Raw genomic sequence first — 24,348 nt, 5'->3', positions numbered from 1 at the left:
TTATATAAATATTATTATAATAATAGTCAGATGCAACAAAATCTCTGAAATATAGGTAATTATCCACTGATTACTTTTTGGAAAACATTTTTAGTATTACATACTAGTTATAATGATGTGCGACTGAATGTCAATATGAGTTTTAGATTATTTATTTTAGATATATTCAATAACAATATTATGAGATTTGTCGGTACAATGATTCAGCACATAAAAGTCTACACTTTCTCCTGTAAAATATTAGAAATCAATTTAAAACCCCTTATGTAGTTAAAAATGGTCATATTGCTTATATTTTCTATATATATATATATATAATCAAAGGTGGCTCAAATCAAGTAATTTCCTTTTAACTTAACCAATTCTGTAATGATGCTGCAACCCCTGCTCCAAGATTGGATAAGAAATAATCATTATGTGACTAATAGGGTCCTTGCATACTTTTTTATACATTTACCATGTTTAGTATATGGTTCTTAATCACACACTATTTTTTAATTTTTTTAAGACTGTATATTAGTTCATAAAAAAGATAAATAAATTTAAATACCTCAATGACGCACTAAAATGCATTTGTTGTCATATGACTGAGTATGACGTAGAAAGTAAGTAAACAGCACTGAAAGATAATACAAATGTTTTAACATCGAAAGCTTTAATCAAAACATAACCATGAGCTATCATCTTTATGACTACATTTTAATAAATTTCACAACAAATGTATTTCAGCCAAAGTAAATAATTGATTATTAGCAAAGAACTTGGCAAATATGAATGCATTTACCTTTGGTAGATTATCGGATCTTGCTTCGATAAATCCCATTTCGTCCATCATTTCAATTAGAATAGTCTTTGGAACCGTTACAAAACAACTAATAACCTCCACTCAGAACAACAGGACGCGGCGCCATGTTTCAGTATTTATTCACTTTCTACGTCACAACCGCAGTAACCAATAAAAACATGTTTTCTGTTATGTGTTATTATTCAAATTATCATCAATTTACATTTGCGATTTATAATATTTTAAGTTATAATATAATACAATTCAACCTAAATTCATAAATAAGAAGTGAAATTTTTAAATATATTGAAAACCTAAATTACCGACCACTGTAAGGACCCTATTCTACTACATTTGGTGGAATGAAGTAATCAAGTGTCAGAATTCTCCGCAGATTCAGTGTATCAAGATAACCATAGTGTACTAACAATGATTAGAATAGACTTTTCTCGAAAGAAAGGAAAAGGAATCTACATTCGTGATCCATCAGTATTACAAAACCGTGCTTTCCAGTCCTTATTTGATTACAATTAAATTCTTTTGAAATCATGTAACTTCGAACGTCATGTGTTACAAACTTTTTTGTGAAGATATTAATTAATTAGAATAAAATAATTATTTAAAACTAAAAGTGAGACAAATCTAATAAAATATTTATTCGTTTGGTGTAATAATTGTAAACTGAAAGTCCGTAATCGAAATTCCCTTACACTACTTCTATTTTATTTTTATGTACATTATATAGAAATAATTGTTTGGTGTGAAGAGTATATTTACCTAAAAACCCTATTAAAAGACAGAACGATATGCCTTATCATACTGATACAAACAACAAACAAATTCAACATTTCATCATTCCTGTCTAGACTGTGCACTCAATATATCTAAACACTAGTTATATTTTAAAAAATTGTTTACTTCGTACAATTTGGCTTTATAGACAATTATGATAATTTGTTTAACTATTTATTTGAAATTATTTTTATACAGAAAGAAATTAACACAACAAAACGAAATTATAATATATATAATTAGCATTAATCTTTTGCGCTGCTAACGTGTGGCCTGAAAATCTCGCTCCGCCACTGAATATTGCAAATTTGTTGGTTGGGTACTCACCTACCTTCAGATTTAAAACAAAAATTGCCGGTCATGTCGTGCCAATAGTTCCTTAGATTATCTACTTATAAAGTATACTCTATATTCGTCACCTTAGAAATCATTAAATAAAGTAACGTTGAATCGTACAGAATTGACTTTTCGTTAATTCTTCATTTGATTTACCAGTGATACCATTATTAACAGAGTTGGTCTGGATTGTACTTTATTTGAGGAAATTGTTGAATATCTGTTATCAACACACTCAAATTTTATATTTCATATTAGGAGGAAATACAATCTACGATGGAAAATGGACAAATACGTAAGTTTTTTATCATTTTACGATTTATTATCAGTTTTGTTTTTCAAAAATCAACACTATGAACATTGTGAGTAATAAAAATTGGTAAAATTTTTAATAAGTCTGCCTACAATGACAGTTTTAAGTGGTTTAATCTTTTTAATGATTTTATTAACTGATTGTACCTTGGAAACAGTGGCGTAATATTGCCATTAGAATATAAATCTTTTTTTTTTATACATTTTTTTATGTATTTTCCTCTTCTTTTATTTAGATTCTCATTATTTCCTAACATGTGCAAAATCAAGGTCAATATATACGAAATAAAAATAGAATTTTTATACATGAGCGTAGTAAAAATATTGTATGTATCATGTTCATTAATTTCGTAAATGGACTGAAATGCTTAGATGAATCAATATTAGAAAATATGCTTATTAAAGTAAAAGGATACTCAATTATTCACACGTGAATAACGAATAAAATTAACATAGTTATAAAATACATGGTTCTTAATATACGTCCTCTATTTATGAAGCAAATTATATTTACCAAAGAAGAAAATTAAATTAAAGTTATATTAGTCTAACCAAAAAGACATTGAGATATTTTTTCCAAATTTGTGATATTTAAGATTTTCATTACATTAGAATCATTTTGGGTGTAATGTTATTAATAACTGTTACCTTTTAAGCTTTAGTAGTAATCATGGATTATTTGAAAATACCCTTTATGTAGCTATCAAATAAATGTACGAATTATTTAACTTAGAAACTACAATTAATTATTTTAATAAATATAATAATAATTAAACTAACCAAAAATTAATGTTTTTATGAATAGCAAAAAGATAAAAAAAGATTCATGGAAACAACTGCCCTTCCGTTGAAATTATAATTATTTTTTTTTAGTAACAGATAAAAAAACTGCGTCTTTTCTGTATATATATTCTTCAAATACCATTGTGTCAAAATAGATTATTAGACAATGTATAATGTGCAGACCATAGAAGCTAAAATATCAAACAATAGGTATAGAAAAGGATTGTGGTTCAAATTTCCATAATGTTAATGACAATGCTTTCAAGAAAACCATTAATATTTCATTTTACATTTACAAGTTGTTTAGAATCTAAAACTATGTAGATGTTGAAATTTGGTAACATAATTTATTCAAAAGTTTATATAATTATGTAAGAATAAAGGAAATAATGTTTTTTATGAATAGATCGATTAAGTTTGGTATATCGTATGGTACGTATGATTAAAATTCAACTTAATGTCGTTGATATTAAAATTACAAATTTCGATGTGTTATTTTCTCTGTATTAGTCCCTGATGCTTGCATATATGTGGGTGGCTACCATTTTATCTTCGGAAAATAGATCTGATGTGTCCAATACTTTTTTTTAAGTAAAGTCTGGTTATTTCGTCTACTTATTTTATTTTAGCCAAAAAATATTTTCTAAGCAAACATTTGATTGATTTCAGATGATTTAGCAAAACTTATATGTTACATTCCTATGATGCAGCTGCAAAAAGGCCGTGTTAAAAATTAGAATTAGAATAAGAATGGTATTATGACAAACGGAATATTTTTTAATTAACTATCTGAATCGCTTAATCTTGTATAATTTTGTTTCTATAGCTATGGAATATTTCGCATTTTATACTCCATCTTTATTTATCACGACAGCTTTAAAATGCTGATACTCCAATATGAATTTTGCACAATACAATGATCCGGATGTTAATGTATGACCTTTGCAAAATGTTGATAGTAAACAAGTTAAACTTTTATAAACCTGGCCTGGTTTTGTAATTAAATAAAAAAAGAGAAAGTGAATCATTTCAATTTAACTAAATAGATTTTTGTTCATTCGATTAATATAGGCAAAAATATTTACTTATCTATAATTCAAGGAATTGTAAAGTCTGATGTTTTTTGTTAATTGAGACTTTATGGAATTATTAATTTATTACTTACAGTTCCTTGACGTTTTTTTAAGCCCCAGACTTTTTTTATAATAAATTTAAATACTGTCGAATCTCTTTAATTCGTAACTGAAGTGATTTGAATTATCGAGAGTTTGAAATATCACATCGTTCGAAATCTTCAAAAGTAAAAGTAGAAAATAACGAATTATCGAATAATAATCATTTATGTATTGATAACTATTTTTATAACTAAGCTGGAACCGTTGGTGATATTCATACTGAACACACTGTTTACATTACCACTACACAAACACACACAATTACACTGTCTGACGCGCGTTTCGATAACCATGTTATCGTCATCAGAGACTGAAGGTAAACGCGCGATAGACAGTGTAATTGTAAGTGTTGGTGTCGTGGTAGTGTACACAGTTCAGTATAACTATTTTTGTCACAAATTTAAAAGGTTAGAAGTACATATGTGCATATAATATATAATGGGAATCAAATATTATTTGGAAAAGTCTGACATATTTGTATACTTCAAAGCGCGTTGGTGAGACACTAATGTGTCGAATGCGGCTCTTGCTTCCTTTATTGACACCTAAAGACTCTGATTTATCGTTTTCATCTTTATGTTTCTCTAATTTGTATTTATGCGATAAAAAACTTCGCCAACACAAACTTTTGAACTGTATATAACCAACGAAAGAGTAATAAGCGTTCTACACAGTCCGAGATTGACTACTCAACTGATGTGACTTTGGTCAGGTTGACGTAAAAATGGACAGTGTAGAAACCGGTTGACCGACTAATATTTGGTTGGGTGGTATATGACCTTGAATAACCTTGGTGGTGTGCGCATCCCTCCCGACAAGCTACGTCCGTGGTCGGCTCCGATCGTGTGGAACGATGTCGGCCGAAGCGAGTAGGCAGTCATCTCGAAGCCGTGTGTGCAGTGAGTCTGTTGACAGAACGCGCATCGTGAAATTCGCACCGAATTTTTATCACTGTATGGGCATTTACCATGCTTGTGGGACATCAAAGAGGATATATAATATGATAAAAATCAAAAACAACAAGCATGGGAGATCTTAGGGACAAGCTCAAAGAGCTTGACGCTGACACCAACATAGCGATTACTAAGAAAATAATAAAGCACACGCGATCGGCTTTTAAGCTATACTACATTTCATGTATATCATTAAAAGTGTCTTGATCCATTCTTAAAAAATTACAAAAGTCGTGAGAATCAAGAATACTTGAAATATTCATATGGTTAAAAGTAATTCGCTCCTTTAGCCACAGTTTAATCCATATCCCTTTTTTCTTTGATTCTCTTTTTTTTCACTCATGTATATAAACGTTAACGCTAAACCCATCTTCTGTCGCTTAGAACGTACGTCTACGAATGCCGAAGAGAAATGACAAGTTGTAACAACCATTTAATCGTGTACAATGAAGCAACAATTGGTCGACCCGACCAAGGTCGCCTCGGTTGGGTGGTCGATCGTGTAGAACGCCTTCAACTGAAACTAAACTATCCGAACAAATGGTGTGTCAAACTCACCATTACATTAACAAATATTCGTATTCTTCCACGTTGATTTGTTGAATATATGACGAATTATATATAAATATACATAAGTATAAACTGGTCGATCGATATATATATGTATATATATATATATATATATATATATATATATATATATATATATATATATATATATATATATATATATATATATATATTACGAGCATCATTCCTTGATTAAATTAGCAATTAAAATATAATCTATAATAAATGATTATAAAGTTAACTTGCTTTATCAAAAAATCTATAGGTTACATTAATTTACTAAGATAAGAGAAAAAATAAAAATGTGACGTATATTATACAGAGTAAATATTTTTAATAATAAAAGTTAGAATAAGAGCATACATAATAATATATCCAGTATAGTGAACAATCTAAAAAATATAAAATGGAAAACGGCACTCAATGTTGTTTATGAAATGTATTAATACAACATATGTTGTGAGGGGCCTGTAATCACTAGAAAGCCCTTAGTCAAAGGCCAACAATAATTTCGTTATTTCATAATATGTATAAAATTCAGCTACAACCTTGACCTGCCTTAGCGGAGAATAGTCAATATGCTGAATCTATACAGTATTTTTGCTTTTATGCTTGTTTAAGTTCTTAACAAAACTAACATACTTTTAATAGAAATTATATATTTAACATTTAAGGTTATAGATGTTACCTCATCTTTATTAATTTATTCATTATGTTAGTTTTTAATTCTATAATGAATTTCGCAAACAATGATCCCGACGTCAATGTATGACTTTAATTAAATGTTTATAACTTACCAGTTATAAAGTACTTGGAATATTTTATAAATCTGGCTTGGTTTTTTTAGTCAAATATAAAAGAGATCCTATTCACTTCATAAGATTAAATTTAACTATAGTACCTAGTTTGTTATTCATTTTAGCTCATATATAAAAATTTTTTCAGGTACCAATCGCACGCCCAGAAAAACACTGCACTAAGTCAAAAAAGCAAATTTTTGCACATTACATATAAAGATTCCATTGCGTACCAGCATTATATAGGGCAGTTGATTTTATGCATTAGGTAAAATAATGCATTTTTTGACACAATTCACTGTCGTGGGATAACTGAGAAACATATAAATACTTATTTCGAATTATGTTCTTTTTACTCATTTTTCTGAAATAATGCATATCATTCTACAGTTACTTTATTGAGATTTAATAAACAATAACGGCCCATTAGTTTCGTTTTCAGGAATAGATGTATTAAAATAAAAGAAAAGAAAAAATTCTATCAAAATCAGAGCTAGATTATTTTGAACATAAATTGGAACTTGCATAGTATTAATTATAACATGTGGCTCACACAAACAGAAAAATCATAATACAAAAAACAGAAAATAACACTTTAGTTGGATATAAAACAAAAACTTTTTCAGATTCAAACACAAAACTTATATAACTCTTTATAGCGCCTTGAACGATTTCTAACATTAACTTTCTTGAAATCAGACTCTTCAAAAAGATGTTTTATAGAAAACAGCCAAGGGATGTTGTTTTTTAACTCGCAATTGTTTAATTTTATGCCATTTAAGTTAATTATTATCCTCTTCTATATTGAAATTATTATTCCAAGCTTCTTGGAGTAGTTTAAGTTAATAAAAATCGTCGTATGTAAGCTCCTTTTAAAAATATGGCTTTCCGTTTTTTTTGGCTATACAAATTAAAATAGCCTATAGGGCCAGATCTTAAGTATCGTTTAATTTGTTTTTCTTTTACATTGTAGACATTGTCCCCTTCATTATGTGAATTTCAACGCATTAAAAACTTAGTTATAGAATTAACTCTTAAATTATTAACTATTATCGTTATAAAATACAGTATCTACTTCAGTATCAGGTACACTTTTTTCAAGTACCATCTCAACGTAATTTAAGACATAGTTTCCGATCTAACAGCACCACGATTTGCTTCGGTCTCGTCCTAGAAAAAACATACATCTTTATGGTATAAGTCACTTCTGGTGAAATTGGGACAGTTAATTCTAGATTTATAACAAAAATAGAAACCTGGCATTTGAGAACTTGCATGACTGCTTGCAGATCATATACTGCTACGATGATATCTTGCCTGTTCTTATTGGCCTCCTTCTCTAATCCGGATAATTTTTTTAGGGGGTTATCATAAACTTTCACAAAGGTCACATATATCTTTTTTAAGAATATGAAAAGAAATATCAAACTCCTCATTGAATATCCTACTGAAAGTTGAAGCTGGAGTTAAATTATTTTGTTCCTGGATGCACCCGGAGGGTTTTGTAATGTCAATACAAATCTGCTAAACATTTATCACTTGAAATATATTCCCTTGTTGTTTCAGCTCTTAAATAATGAGACTTAATCCTAGTTATAGAATTTATGAAATCAGTTACGCTATATCCCAACCCGGTCTGTACGATTTACCATCAGATGAACAACTAGAGTTGCTGTAGCTTGATAATGATGATTTAGTATGTCTGTCAAGGACCTTGCGGTGGAATAAGAAGATAATCTTCCAGGAATTAGAAGGGGCTGAAGTATTTGTTGAATAGGGACTCAATAGGTAGGATCCATATCTGAATCATCTATAGAATCTTCTTTATCGCTATGGCCAGATAAAACAGATATATCTACCTCCCTTACAGATGTTTCGTGAGCTGATGCAACCAGTGTTGAAGTCTTACTGGTTGATGCCGCAACGGTAATATTTGAGCATCCTGTTTCACGCTATTTTTTTGAACGGGAGATTCGGGTTCTGCGATTGCTTTCATTGCCATTTCGATTAGAAATAGATCTCTCATAATTTGCTAAATAACAATAACAAATTGAATTAATTTAACAATAGTGCATTATCTCAAAAAACATAAATCTAAATAGGCAATAGCATTAAATTGCATATTTACAAGAAAATTACATTGTGAATATATTTCTTTTAATTTATAATTTATGTAACAAATCGTGAGTACAAAAAGGGATATATTATTATTAATTTAGGACACAATTTATATTCACCAACAATAGTGCATCATTTTAATGATTTTCACCTTTTGTGAACAATACTGAACCATTTTGAAACAGTACAAAAAATCATACATACCTTCGTCAACGACAGAGTACTATTTCGAGATAGTATCAAACACGACTTATAAATACAATCCCCAACACCTAATTAAAACTAAGTAACCCGAAGTAATTCTATACTACATTCAACAACACCGAATTAACACAAAATAATTCACTGTTGTGTAAAAAAATCTGCGTACTCTTCCTTAAGGCGTACAACTGGAAATAGTTCTATATTCGTGGTATGACTGCAGCGCGTCTACCACTGATAGAGAGTTGAATATGATTGTCTTGGTGGTTTTGGCTATTAAAATATATAGAAAAGTCGATTTTTAATTTTTCGACTTAATGCAATGTCGTTCTGGGTGTGCGAAACTACTACATGAGATGACGTTTAATTTTTTTTAGTAATTTTGTATAGAACAAATTTCAATCTTAACGGCTTTGATATTCAGTCATTACCATACCATTTGCCTCATTACCGGTAAAGCTACAAGCTACAAATTTCTTCAGAAAAATTATTTTACAAATAATTTCATATAGTCCTAACCTAACCTAACCAAAATTTAAAGAATGCCTATTTAGATTGTTTCATGGAAATAATAATAATCAGTTATGTATACCAATATGTCAGATATATGAACAGAGATAAAAAGATATTTTCATATGTATGAAATAATGAAAACATCTTCAGCTGTATAGGTAAGACAGTTAAACACAGGCATGTTATCGTTGGACAGTCACTTTGATTAATGATGGATGATCTTTTCACCCACAAAAATTCGATGATTTTCAATTTTACACAATTTATAACAAAATTAAATATGTGTCGATATCCTATCAATTTAATATGAATTTTGCATACTTTATTGTATTTATCACACTTATCAATTTCGGGTCGGCTTTAAATTATATGTGTTATTACCAAAAAAATAGTTAAGATCATTTCAATTCCAAATGCTTCTATTTTTAACTTTATAATACATTTAAATGATACATATGGGTTAATAATAACTTTTCATTAATTTTAATTTACTGTTATCTATAGTGCAAGATAAATTTTGACGAAAGTACATGAATGTGGAAATGCTAATCTCAAATTGTTTAAAAAAGTCCATGTACAATCTAGTACTGTTTCTAATTAACTAGGATACATTTTAAATTTATTATAGAGATCCCGACCATATTGGATCTAATTTCTTCCAATTAGTGAGGTTTGGCAGGCAGATAAAGTCACTAAACAAATTGGTTCGAATCCTAAAGCCCGTTTTAATTGAGATTCATTTCCAACTGCCTCTAGAAGAACAACGTTGGGTATTTCAAAAATATTGCTGACGACAAGTCTTATTAAATAACTATGAAGCAGATGAATTTGTAGAATTGTAATTAATTGTAACTTAATAATTCAGAAGTAGTAACGTTTCTCTCGACTATCTCTACTAGGATTATAATATTTTCATTATAAGACCTTCCCTAGGTGCGAATAGCTTTTAATATTCCAACACGACTTTAATGAAAAATTATCTACTATTGGTTGGCGGGTGATCAAGATTAAAAATCATTTTTAATAAGCATTGAGCGTGGCGTGGCTTTGCACCCACGAGGAAGAAAAACTTTATGTGGATTAATTTCTAGGAGTCTCTTTTCTAAACCTATAATCAAGCTATAACTGTATCCTCGATACTGCACATATCCTGTACATCGATATCGATTGATATAAAATTAAAGTGAATCTTAGATCTAAGACTACGAAGATAGGTGAAGAAAACTGTCATATTACATTCTGTGATTCAATTATAGTTTATACAGAACGAAGTCCTTATTAAGGATTGGGAGAATTAGAATAATTCTATTATTGGGCCAAGGATGTGTTTTAAATGTTGTGGTTTTGCGCATTTCGTTAAAAACTGCAATAAACTCCAAAAATTTCCCAAATGAACTGGTGATCACAAAAACAGTGACTGTAATGTATCAGACTCACCTTTATATGTATGTTCTATTTGTATTTCCAAAAGTCTGCCAAATGCCCAAGTCTACAACGAAAAGAACAGTTCACCAACTATTATCAAAATGTTCGAGGCATGAATACTAAACTTCTTGACATTCTATTGACTGTTTCTTCGACTTAATCGCTATTATTGAAACATGGTTGAATCCCCCTTTGCACGAATATGAACTTTTTACTGATGATTTCGTGATCTATAGGAGAGATCGTAAATTTGAATCAAACAATAACAAAAGTAGTGGCGGAGTTTTATTTGCATTTCAACTTTCAACTTGTCAGACATAACTGACGTGATTCCTATGGTTAGGTAATGTTATTGGTTTTATCAAGAAAGGTTAGGTATTTTGTGTTAATCACTTTTCCCTCAAATTTAAGTTCAGATGTATATGATACGTTGTATAATATTCTTACAAACTGTGTTCACTTGGTGGATAATATCTTGTTATTATTGGCGATTTTAATATTCCTTAATACTATAATATGCATGCTGACTCAACCAAAGGTGATAGGCTTATGATTTTCCTGAAAAACTTCGGTAAATTTGATGTTACGCAGCTTAAAAAAGTTATCAACTCTTCGCAATCGGACTTCTGATTTAGTTCTCAGTCGAAATTAACTTTCAGTAAGTAGATGCGTTAATCTCCGTTAATTCACAAGGATGTATTTCATTCCTTAATTGAAACCGTTATTAGCCTACTAAAAAATGCAAATTAGTTATTCCATCACCAAAAACTTCGAGGTGTAACTTCCGCTCCATATCAACTGGAATCACTTAATGGTTGAAAATAACGTTGACAAGGCTTGCGAATATTTTTACAGTAAAATTCAAAATGCAGTCTCTGCTAGCATTCCCAAAACAATTCCCAGATCCTTAAAAATCCTTCATGGTTCAACAACGACATTATTCGCAACCTAAAAGTTGAATATTAGTTATTATAACTTAGAAATTAACAACTTCTGGAGTAGTAGTGCTCAGTTCTGGGGCAGATGATCTAAAGCTATATCATTCCAATACAATTTGAGAGTGGTGCGATAAAAATGCATTTTCTCTCAACATTTAAAATGTGACACCATATTGTGCTTAAGAAGTCTCCAACATTCAAAGATCTGGGTTATATTTGATTGTAAATGAAGCTTTGTTGAGCATATTAATATTATCCTTGAGGGAGCTTTCAGACACTTTGGCTTCGTACTGAGAAACTGTAGGCAGTTTTCCGAAGTTAAATGCATTCGTTCTTCCAAAACTAAAATATGCTTCTCTAGGCAATAGGTACCAAACTTTTATCAACAAAATAAATAATATTGCTAGAAACTATTCATCCACCACAAGGAACACTTCAGAAGACACTGTTACAACGTTTTAATCTAAACGATCTCGTGACTAGACTTGCTAGTTCTTCTACTCTGTTCCAGGCTTTATTCTATTTTCACCTTTATATAGAATGAATCAATATCACTGTCGTATAGAACTCTTTAGATATTCTTTACAGCACTATTTTTAACATAAAATTTTACGGTTTCGTAGACATGACTAACACATACAGCATACCATTAAGCTGTTGTGCGTTAAGAAAAAACTATTATTGTTATAATTTCCGCTCAGTATAAAATTAGTTTTTGAAATTGAGCACTGCCTAACTTACTAAATACTATTTTCAACATACTTAAACCCTCTCATTTCTCAATTAAGACGGTATTTGAATACAATAGAAAATCTTTTTTTTATTATCTCTACAGCACTACAGCATACATTTTGTTATAATCATTATCTTGCCAGTTTTCCAATCAGTTGAAATGACTTTGGTTTGATTGAAATAACATTGTGACAAACTAAACATACTAGAATATTTAACCCGTATTCGAGTATTAACACATTGTTCATCGCAAATATTTTAGTTGATATACCTTAATAATATTCTTTAAAATCGAATTAATGGCAGTTGTAGTTCCATGAATTATACGGAATACATACGTGTAAATAGCTATTCTATGACAATTAGAATTCTGTCAATTTATCAGCAGTTGTTCTGTGTTTACAAATAGAAACGTCAACAAGATTCCGTGTGTTTAATATTTAAACAAGATTATAACCTTGGAAATTGTTCGAAGTTATTGAAATGTTATTGAGAGTTGTCTTTAGATTGTAACAATTGTATTTAAACGTTTCTATTTGCATTCCATCTGTAACGGGTTGAACATTCTAATATTCCATTTTGAAATAAACGACATTGATTACTTTTTAAAATGTTCCGGAAACCATACGCCACTGAATTAGAAGGTAGTTTTTTTGTATATTCTATTATAACCACATTGTTATTTCATATTTATTTTCAGAATCCAAAAATGCCGAATTATGCCTGTCTTTGTACAGAAATTCTTTAAAATCTAAAGATATGGATCGAGGTGGAACTCATTTTGACGGCCAGTATCCTCATGTTTTTGTTACACTAGGTGCTTCTGTAAGTAATGATTTAATAACTAGAAATTTAATAATTTGATGTCCTCAATTATTCTTCACTATTTTTTATTTCTACCTTTCCTAATATTTATGTTAAACATGTCTATAAATTAATGCATTTTTGTGGATATTGTCATCTACACAAGCAGTGTGGATTTTTAGTTCCAGGGCCAATCCCAATTTAACGGCTATTCGAAGAATATTGAATCTACTTTTAAGTTTTAACGAGTCAAGTTATATTTTTAATTAAAAATTGGTCTAACTTCTAATTAATTGTATTTTATTGCTTTTGTATGCTAATTGGACTCAATTACCTAATTTTTAGGGTGATTTAGCACGTAAAAAAATTTATCCGACCCTATGGTGGTTGTTTAGAGATAATGTACTGCCTCTTAATACTATTTTCTATGGTTACGCTAGGAGCAAAACTTCTGTAAATGAAATTCGACAAAAATGTGAGCCATACATGAAGGTTAAACAGCATGAACATGAAAAGTATGAAGAATTTTGGAAAATCAATCACTATATGTCTGGCCAATATACTTCTCAAACTGATTTTGAACTGTTGAATAAGGAGATTGAAAAATTTGAGAAGGGTCCAGTTGCTAATAGACTATTTTATTTAGCACTACCCCCTTCAGTATATGAGGATGTTACAGTTCACATAAAGAATAATTGTATGGGTCAGAAGTGAGTATACTTTCATTTGTGTTTGAACATTTTGTTACTTGTTTTAGGTCATTTTAACAAAAGGTTCTTTATAACCTGTTCATCATTTTTTTGTCAGTTTTAATTTGTTTAGAGGGGCTTAGAGAGTTTGCATATCCTTTAATTCCTGCAAATATGAAATTTATGTATCTATTTTTATAATTGATATAAGGCCATTGAAGCACCTTTTTCTTTTATCTATTTCCTTACTCTATAATTTTCATTTCCATCTCAAGACCACAACTCTTTAAAAACAGAAGTTAATTTTTTGAGGTATGATGATTATATAAAGTAATATTTATCTTTCTAGCATTACAATATATCAGTAAAGTTTTCACGTGTGCTCTTAAGAAATATTCCTATTTAATCTGCAACATAATATTGTTCTAAAGTTACATATATTTTTACCAAGCCAAATTTGTATAAAAAAATCCATGTCATGATTTTCTAAAGTCTGTAAGAGTTGCTGATAATATCTTGACTAAAAATATTAGCTTAGAGTTAAATTGTTGATGGCCCTACTCAGGGCCGGATTAAGCTGGGGGCTTGGGGGGGCTATAGCCCCGGGCCCCAGGTCCAAGAGGGCCCCATCATTTGGAAATCTTCTGTATTTTTTGATGTGTTGATACCACAAATCTAACGTATTGATATTATTTTGTGAATTTTTCCGGGTTTTCGAATTCCTTAAGGGGGCCCCGTCATTATTTTAGCCCCGGGCCTTATAAATCTTAATCCGGCCCTGGCCCTACTAATTAATATATAATTGACCATTTTATTTAATAATACTTGAGATATTTAGATTTTCATCATATTGGTAAATAGCGTGATATTTTATAATTTCTATGAGTGTCACTTATCAATACATGTTTCAAAATCTTGATGTAATCTAAATATACAATGGTTATAAAAAATTAAGAGAAATATTCATGATTGATTTGATTAAATTTCATAAGTTTTTAAATATGCGAATCATCATTTTTTAACATTACATAGAGATTGCTTTGTATTCTGAACATTTGAACAGATGATAGGCAAATGAATGTTTGAGATGATGTTTCATTCAAATTAAGAGGTTACAAATATGAATCAAGTCAAGTTTGAATTCTAATGTGCATTAAAAATGCCAATGTGACCACTTCAAATAAGTAAAATAATTATAATTGCACACAGAAAATTTTAAGGAAGGAAATAGAAGTGGGTAGAAATGAATTTGAACTGCATTGAAGAATGGTTATAATGAAAGTTTTATGATGATTGGAACGAATGATCTAATAGATATTAAAAATTTATGAATTGAGAAATATGTAGGAAATATGGCAATATCAAGTAATATCATTGGTTCAGAACAAATACTGCAACAGTAGGTTTCTTACTAAATATTTCAGTTTCTCATGTTAAAAAGGTGTTTTGGCAAGTATAAAGCATATGATGTTATTAATATTGTGACAGTCTTCTATTATAAATCAACTAAATGTCTGAAATTTTATGAGTTGATATGAGCAATGTACAGCTTTTATGGCATACGAGAAGGTATCAATAGGAGTATTGATATATATTTTTATTCTTCTTTCAGAGGATGGACTCGAATTATTATTGAAAAACCTTTTGGTCGTGATTTAGAAACTTCAAATAAACTTTCTGCTCATTTAAGTCACCTTTTCACTGAATCCCAGCTGTACCGAATAGACCATTACTTGGGAAAAGAAATGGTACAAAATTTGATGACACTTCGTTTTGGAAATCGAATTTTCAACCCTACATGGAATAGCGACCATATAGCCTCAATACAAATAAGTTTTAAAGAACCTTTCGGGACTGAAGGAAGAGGAGGATATTTTGATGAATTTGGTATTATTAGAGATATTATGCAAAATCACATTCTACAAATTTTAACATTAGTAGCTATGGAGAAGCCTGCTTCTATTCAACCAGATGATATAAGAAATGAGAAGGTATGTCCATATGCTCCTGTACATATAAACAATACATCTGCTTCTCTTCTATATGATAAAACATTTTATAACTAAAGTAGAGGAGTGTAATATAGAGTATATAAATTTTTTATTCAAATCATAAGACAATAGGAATAGCTTAGTACCACCATATCTCAGTTATACATTACATTACATACACACATACAGTGAGTCGATACAGACTCATCAATGATGCTGTATCAAAGCTTGAGAAAACTTCACTAGTTTAAACTAGAATTTATCTGAGTTTTCATGAAGGTAATTTACATTGTCAGAATTGAATAAATTTGACAATCACAATGACCCTTATAATATTAATTAAGCCATTTTGCTAAGATTCATAAAACCATCCATACTTTCATTGACATATTTTGTTATTTCTGGTAATCTGTAAAACTACAACTATTATTCTTTTGAGAATGTGGGATTCTCACATTTTATTCATTTTTCTGGCAATTTCTTGATTTTTACTTTAGAAACATATGTAAAGGATTGATATACAACACAGAATGTTGATTTTTAATACAGTATATATTAAAACTATTTGTATCTTTCATATTTTCAATACCACATTGTTTATGAATAATGATTTGAATTTTATTTTTTTACACAGAATCTAAATACACCTGTTTAAAAAAATTCGAACCCTGAATTTTTATCTGAAATTAATCGTCTGTGATATATTCTTGGTGAAACTTTCTATTCATGTTCGAAACTTCGATAAAAATTATGCTTCTATCATAACAGTGCTAGTATATATTGATCAGACATACCTAATGTTTCTACTGTCCTCATAAGTTTGTTATTATCTTGATTTTGTGATCTCATTCATGATAAAATTATGGATAATAATTAAACAAATTCTTCTCATTAGCTTCCAAAATGTATTGTTATGCTGCTTTCTAGGTAAAAGTATTAAGAAACATTCCCCCTATTCAAGTAAAAGACGTAGTTTTAGGCCAATATGTAGGCAATCCCCAAGGGGAAGGAGAGGCTAAATTGGGATATTTGGATGATCCAACAGTTCCTAAAGGTTCCGTTACTCCAACATATGCTTTAGCTGTTCTCCGAATAAATAATGAGAGGTGGGAAGGAGTACCTTTTATTCTTAGATGTGGAAAAGGTAATATAATGGTAACAAGTATGGCAAAAATCTAAATCCTTCATAATAAATTCATTTCCATTTATTATTTATTTGATTTCATATTTCACAAATTCTTCAGATTCTTTGAGAATTGCCCTATAAACAGCAAGGTTTTCACTTTTTTTGCACATGATAGGCTATTTACCATATACTAGATTCGTTAATTTTGAAAGCTAGATATGTTTCTGAGCTTTTTAAAAGCAATTGAAACCAATATCTCTTGAAACTTTCTCAAAAGTTCTATATATTGGAAAATATATTTCTATTTTCATAATCATCGACTCTGAATTTTCTAATGTAGTTATTACTAATTCAGTCATAATTATTGTTTTAATTCACATATTAACTTTAGCTCTAAACGAAAGAAAGGCTGAAGTGAGAATACAATTTAAAAACGTTCCTGGTGATATTTTTGCTGGTAAACCTAAGAGAAATGAGTTAGTTATCCGAGTTCAACCAGGAGAGGCATTATATGTTAAACTTATGGTGAAAACTCCAGGCATGGCATTTGATATGGAAGAAACTGAATTGGACCTTACTTACAGCAGTAGATATGCGGTAGGCTTTTTTTCCTTTCGTTTATTGCTATTGTAAACTAATTTAATAATGTCTTTTACAGAATGTTAAACTTCCAGATGCATATGAACGTTTGATTTTAGATGTCTTCTGTGGTTCTCAAATGCATTTTGTTCGTTCTGATGAATTGAGTGAAGCGTGGCGGATTTTCACTCCTCTGTTGCATCATATCGAAAAAGAAAAAGTAAAACCCATACCATATATGTAAGTATATTTGGTTCAGAAAAATGACAACCATAAAACTTCATTTAGTTAATACAATGGGATAGTCAAATAGAACACAGCTTAATTTGTCATGTAGTAGTATGAAAAATAAGGTGTAATTGAAGGATCCAAAATATAATAGAATAAATAGAAAAATTTGCTAAAAATTCACATTTCATTGGTGAGTTAATTCAAGAATTTTATCAAGATTCATCATTAGACCTATAAGTATTGGCTATTCAATTTTGGTGAGTTTACATAAAAAGTAACAAAATTCAACAATGGCACAACACAAGTCAATTTATAACATACCCCATACTGACTTTGTAAGAGAAGTGCGGTGGGTTTTGTTGGAAACATGATCATAAATTCGAGGTAATCCATATTGGATCAAATTTTATCCCAGTACATAAGAAATATCTATTCCAAACAGCAATTAGATGAGATTAGTATTTGCCTCCCACCTATAACAACAAGCTCGTGGCCTTTCTCATATGTCAGTTTCTTTTATTATGGGAAATTAACCTAATGTGTTGCACTGCTAGGATTGTGAAGAAAACAAATTTTAATCCTTTAATTTTTAGGTATGGAAGTCGAGGGCCAAAGGAAGCTGATGAATTGTTATTAAATAACAACTTCCATTATACAGGTTCATACGTATGGAAACCCAAAATGTAATATATAAAATATATGAAAGAGGATGCACAGAAGACAATAAATATTCCATTTTTTAATTTTTTTGAAGAGGTTTATTACTATTATTATTAAAATATTAAGTACCAATACATTGTTATTGTTGAAAGAAATTGTTGGCAATAAAATATTTTCCCAAAAACTTGTATATTAATTATTAATTATGAAAAAATATGTAATTGATTTATTGAAAATCAGATTTTAGTGCACCAGTACCTTGGCTACATAGAGTCAAAACTTCCTAGATACACATCATTAATGGAGATTTGATTAACACATTATCTAATAAAACATATGTCTACAAATGTCTCTAGAACCTGTTTGGAACATTGTATTCCAGTTTCGAACTAGATTGTTGCTATAGTATTTTGCACTCATCTGTTGATTTTACTTTAAAGAAATACCCATGTGTATAGGTAACGCTTTTCTTTTAAAGGAAAATCATTATATATGGAGTAATGTTGAAGTAATGCACAAATTTCATAAAACGTATGATGTTCATATTTGAAAAAAGAACATTTTATTCTGATTCCCGTTTTTTGACAAAAGGCAAAGCTACGTTATTTACATTATTTGATAAAGCTTGTTTTTTGCATTATAAAAATATGATTTAAGTAGAGTTAAAAAAAGCCGTGAGCAGCAGAGCTCCATCAAGAAAATCGAATTTTTCGTCGAATGAAGAATTTAACTAATACACAAACAAATCTTTCCATAAAATGAATTTCTTGGAAATGATATCAATTCTCAATCTTATTTCTTTATATAGAAAATTTGCTATTCCTCAATAACTTTTCATTTCACAAGTTGTGTTGTGGTCTCGAACCCTCTTGTTCAATTCCAATTGACAACAAAGAAAAAATTGTCATAATGACAAGAAATTTCGAAAATGGGAAGTAAAAAAAATCACCCTAGCAACGATCATACTCGTATTATTCATTAAATAGGAGGCGGTCCAGTTCAACAATTACAACGATCAAAATGATTTCGGGCGTTTGGTGCTAGAAGAACTGAAGAAGAAAACTTTGAACTTGAGAAAGACAATTCTTCAACATCACCCCTACTTGCATGCGAAGTTCGAACCCTCTAGTTAAACTTTTTCTGGCCAAAAAATAAGAAAATATAACAAAAATGACCATAAAATGGAGAGGGGTGGAGATGGAAAGTTTCGACCTTAGACAGGAAATCATCTCGCAACTAATTGAACCTACATGTGAAATTTCATTTTTCAGCCGCTTTTCGTTTGACCTGCAGAGGTGAGCAAAGGTCAAAAACCACTTTTTTTGCACTGAGACCCTCGAAATATTCATTTGTTTTCAACCAAACTCTAATAACATCAATCCGCCGCCAAAAAGCCATGCAAGCTAATTTTGAACCAAATCGGACCCATAGCAATTGCTCGAGAGACGAAAGTTCTTCTATAAAGAGACTGTAGTTCTCTTTAGTACATTCTAGTAGGTTCATTCTCCATTCAAGCGATGGCGCTGTTAACATTGTAACTATACAACATACTCTTCTACAAGGAATAGGACGGTCTTCTTTCATTAACCCCTCACACTCTAATTTTATAACATCACAAAATACCTCAAGCATATCATATTGTGATATTGTCCAAAACCATGGTCATGTTAAGTCCAGTTAATATTTCTTCAATCTTTTGAGTGGATATGTTTCTCCGCTTTAACTTTTTGGGTCTGTTTCTAATTTTGTGCTTAAATTATTTTGAAACTTAAGATGCTACTCACTTTTCATTCACCTTATAAAGTGAAATGAAAGCATTTACCTTATTAATTATTATTATTATTATAATGTAATTTGTGACGTCAGTCTGACAGATTTAGTTAAATAGACCCTCTTTTACTTTGTGGCAGAGTCCTTGGTAACTATTGACTCAGCATTGTATGTGGTTTTGTTCATAAACAGTTTCCAAATATATAAAACCTACGGAATAGTATGCATATGAGAAAATAATGTATTTCTGCCACAACAAAATAAGTGTAAAAGAGACGAATCTATATAAGATAGATAGACAACTATAGACATGTGAACTATAAACGGCGATAGGATTAGGATTAGGGCGAGTCCTCCCCCAAAGCCCTGGAATTTTAAGCCTTTTACCCACAAAATATAAGTTAATTACGTTGTTTTGACAGCATTACGACGAATTTTACGAAATTTTTACTTTAAACCTCAATTTCTCATCGATTTTGAATCATATATCACAACGTCAGTCAGTATACTGTATATTGTTGTTTTGTCTAGGGTAGTTCTCCTTTACAGTTGAATAACTGAAAAATAATGCAAAATGTTTTAATTGAGTCTATTTTGACTTGTTTAATAATTATAATAACGTTTATCAATTCTAACTCAAAACTACATCTTATTAGGTATTTGAAGGTAGACGGACTAAGGATCTGAGGGCTACAGACAATGAGAATTTTACCAATGTAATTTATTAAAAATTAAACTATGCTAATATGTACATACAGAAATGGATATTAATACAACTCCAACAACTATTACAAATTTATAATTCTTCCCTTCCCTCACTAGCTCAACTTTCTGGTCTATCCCGAAAACCGACCGACTCTTCTAGTGAGTCGATTCTTAAGTTTACTAGTTCTTTTACGGGCATTTGATTCTTTCGACTAGACCAACTTATATAAAATTAATAATAAAATAAGAACAGAATGGTGTACGAAACCAACTTGGTCCTCAAGATATTTGAACTTCAATTCATGTCATCCTATGTCACAAAAAAGATTAGGTAGTGTTAATAAGTTTAGCTGATAGATCTATCCAAATATCAGATCCTGAATTTAGATGCTTAGCTATTCAAAAAGCAAAAACTGCAATGAAAGAAAATAATTATCCGGAAAAAATGATAAATAATATATTCAAGAAATGGATAAACATATACTACAATCAATTTTAAAACAAAATAGAAACGAAACTTTCCCAACAACTATCAAATTAATTTAATAAATATGATACTAGTTTATCCAAATATTTCACTAAATTAAAATCTAAAACACCAAAAAACAAAAGAAGTAATATTATATATCAAGGTCCTTGAACTAAATGTGTCTACATAGGGCAGACATCTCAGTATTTAGAAAATAGACTAAGAGGTCTTCAATACGATAAAAAAAATAAAACAACATGAACGAACCATGAAATATCAAATCATACATTCAAGATTCAAAAATTTTAGGAATGGAATTTAATACACGAAAAAGAGAGTTTTTAGTAATGGTTGACATACATAAGAACGAAAAAGCTATAAATGATAAAAAAGACCTGAATAATTTAACTAAAATCTATAGTTCTATTTTGTAAATTCTAATCAAACTACAAATAATTTAATTGATTACTGCTACATAGTTGAGATGTAAGAATTAAGAAAAAATTCATTTTTCTTACAAAAACAAATTTATATTTTGATTTTATTATTATTTTAATATTCATAATGTAGCTGATCTATTGATTAATATAAATATACAAATTGTCAGTGTCAATGTCATATTTTGAAAAAAACTGAAATAAGTCGAAACGTCTATTTTTATCTTTCTTTTGAAAATAAAAAACTAATTTTAAAACAAAAGAGACCAAAAATCAATAACATTTAGAAGAATAAACATAGATAAGTTCTAAGAAATACGAAATTAAAGAAATATCTTTTTAATATTATCAAATATCTAAATTCATTGAGGGTATTTTGTTTTTGGCAATTATTTGATACAGTGCCAAATAGTGAACAAAGTTTTAGTATTGAAGAAGAGTTTGAACATAAAGATTTGCATGATCATTGTCAAAAGGTTATTTTCAACATGATTGTGTGTCTAAAACGGGAACATGGACATCGAGTAGAAAATGCGTTAATTAACAGATTACAGAAGTAACTTTGATTTCATATTTTACCATTTATCGCCTTGTACAAGATGGGTATATTATAGATCATACACGAAGACGAAAGAATGATAAGAGAAAACTGATAAAAGTTGATTTTGCGACCAAATACATTGTTCCACGAATAGTGTATGATAATTTAAAGTCACCATTGGACATGCTTCAGAACAAACTGCGTATGTAGCCTTATTATGACCATAAACGTTTAGAGACACTTCAGTGTGTTCTAATAGAATTGGCTTTAAACATACTAAACTTGGTAAACGAATAGTTATCATGGAATCATGTCATTTCGTCGAATTCCGCCAAGAATATTTGAGTTTAAATATTAAGACATATGAGATTTAAACAAAAATATAGTGTATTTCGATGAAACTTGATTTGATACACACGACGTAGTTAAATATGTCTGGGTTAATGATTTTAAAAATGGTATCCTAAATACTCCTTTTTCAAGAGGGAAACAAGAAATTATTCCAACTCCTATGTTATTGAGACCATTTGTAAGACTCATGGACATACCTTATTAAGACTGCTTTCGTATCATTCTATCAAGCTATATCGGACTTTGACAATGATGTATGGAAAAATTGTGTTACACGTAATAGAGAAAGAAAATGAATATATTATATTACCACCTGTCAATTCATAAAACACAACAAGAAACAGCGATATTGTAATACTTCTATATGGACAGTTTCTATGAGTGAAAGCTGTTCCGACTAAGGAAGACATAATGATAATGCTCTCTCTATCCTCCGAGGTTCCAGCTCGGTTCTGCGCATTCTCAAGCATGCGCAGCCTGAACGAGGTATATGGAACGAGAGCTAAAATAGTATATTGTCAGCACTTTAATAGTGGGACATTTAAACTGTCCATATAGAAGTATTACATATATGAACAGCGAATAACTCGACAATTCGAGTTGAAACTGCCATCTTGGAACAGCATTAGGCAAGGCGCACATTGAAACACATGCGACATAATTCATACAGAGTATATGCCACATTTTTGTATCATGTAGCGATCATTGCACGCCCGCATATTAATGCACAGCTTAGGCCACGTGCCAAACAAAATGTGGGTCGTCCAGTGCTCGAGACACAGATTTCATATGCGTATGTGACAAAATAATTGCAAAAAAACTAGGTAGAATTTATTGAGGCTGTCAGAAAATTTCCTGTTCTATATGATACAAAAGATCCTTCATATATGAAATTTAAACTAAAAGATGACATCTGAAACATGATTTCCAAACACGTTAAGTTAAAGAAAACGGTATATAAATACAATAGGGAGATAAAAACAAGAGAAACGAGTTTTGATGTTTTATTTTTAAATTAAATCATTTTACGGTACATACAAGCTGAAAATTTGTTGGATGAACCAATATTTTTCGTTATGAATTTAAAATTTCTCACTTCTAACACTTTGCTCTTGCTAGGGTACATAACCATCCGTGTTGAAATATAAATTTTTCTCTCACCGCAAAAGCATTCAATGAACTTCTATTATTATTTTTATTATTATTATTATTATTCTGGTTTTTCGTCCAACGTATTAACCCTTTGATCCAATACCTATTGTTGTAAATTTATCGTTAGCATCGACACTTAAGACAATGGGAAAATTATGTTTATAGTTTTGATGGTCTCTTTATATGTTTTTCGTCAACGGCACCTACACAATGTGGGAAGTGCCATTTGTCTTCAAAATCCAAAGCTAATTTTTTCCACATATCAGTTGTGGGCTGTGGTAAATATACGAGTTGCATATTTTCCCAAATAGCTTTCGATACATCATGAACAATATTGGAAACCGTGCGATCTCCCATTCTGTAGCTATAGACTATACTTTCAGATTTTTAGAATTTCGTGCACTATATCATTCG

At 30.0% G+C, this 24,348-nt stretch overlaps 1 protein-coding gene across 2 annotated transcripts; it reads left to right on the top strand.

Moving 5' to 3' along the window:
- Window positions 1–1,643: 1,643 nt before the first annotated feature.
- LOC130450952 (glucose-6-phosphate 1-dehydrogenase) lies at window positions 1,644–18,694 on the top strand. 2 transcript variants are annotated; one of them, XM_056789707.1, is made up of 8 exons: window positions 1,644–2,207; window positions 13,130–13,254; window positions 13,579–13,943; window positions 15,535–15,913; window positions 16,841–17,057; window positions 17,431–17,636; window positions 17,698–17,858; window positions 18,443–18,693. In XM_056789707.1, exons 1-8 carry the CDS (start codon window positions 2,189–2,191, stop codon window positions 18,534–18,536), a joined length of 1,566 nt encoding a protein of 521 aa, XP_056645685.1. In that variant the 5' UTR covers window positions 1,644–2,188; the 3' UTR covers window positions 18,537–18,693. The 2 variants fall into 2 exon arrangements, with proteins under 2 accessions (XP_056645685.1, XP_056645684.1); XM_056789706.1 differs by lacking the exon at window positions 1,644–2,207 and adding an exon at window positions 12,561–13,073 and having other exon boundaries at window positions 18,443–18,694.
- The last annotated feature ends 5,654 nt before the right edge of the window (window positions 18,695–24,348 follow it).

The sequence above is a fragment of the Diorhabda sublineata genome, chromosome X (assembly GCF_026230105.1).
Source record: "Diorhabda sublineata isolate icDioSubl1.1 chromosome X, icDioSubl1.1, whole genome shotgun sequence".
Lineage (NCBI taxonomy): Eukaryota > Metazoa > Arthropoda > Insecta > Coleoptera > Chrysomelidae > Diorhabda > Diorhabda sublineata.
Note: the sequence above shows the minus strand (reverse complement) of the source record. Positions and strands in the feature narration are given on the sequence as shown.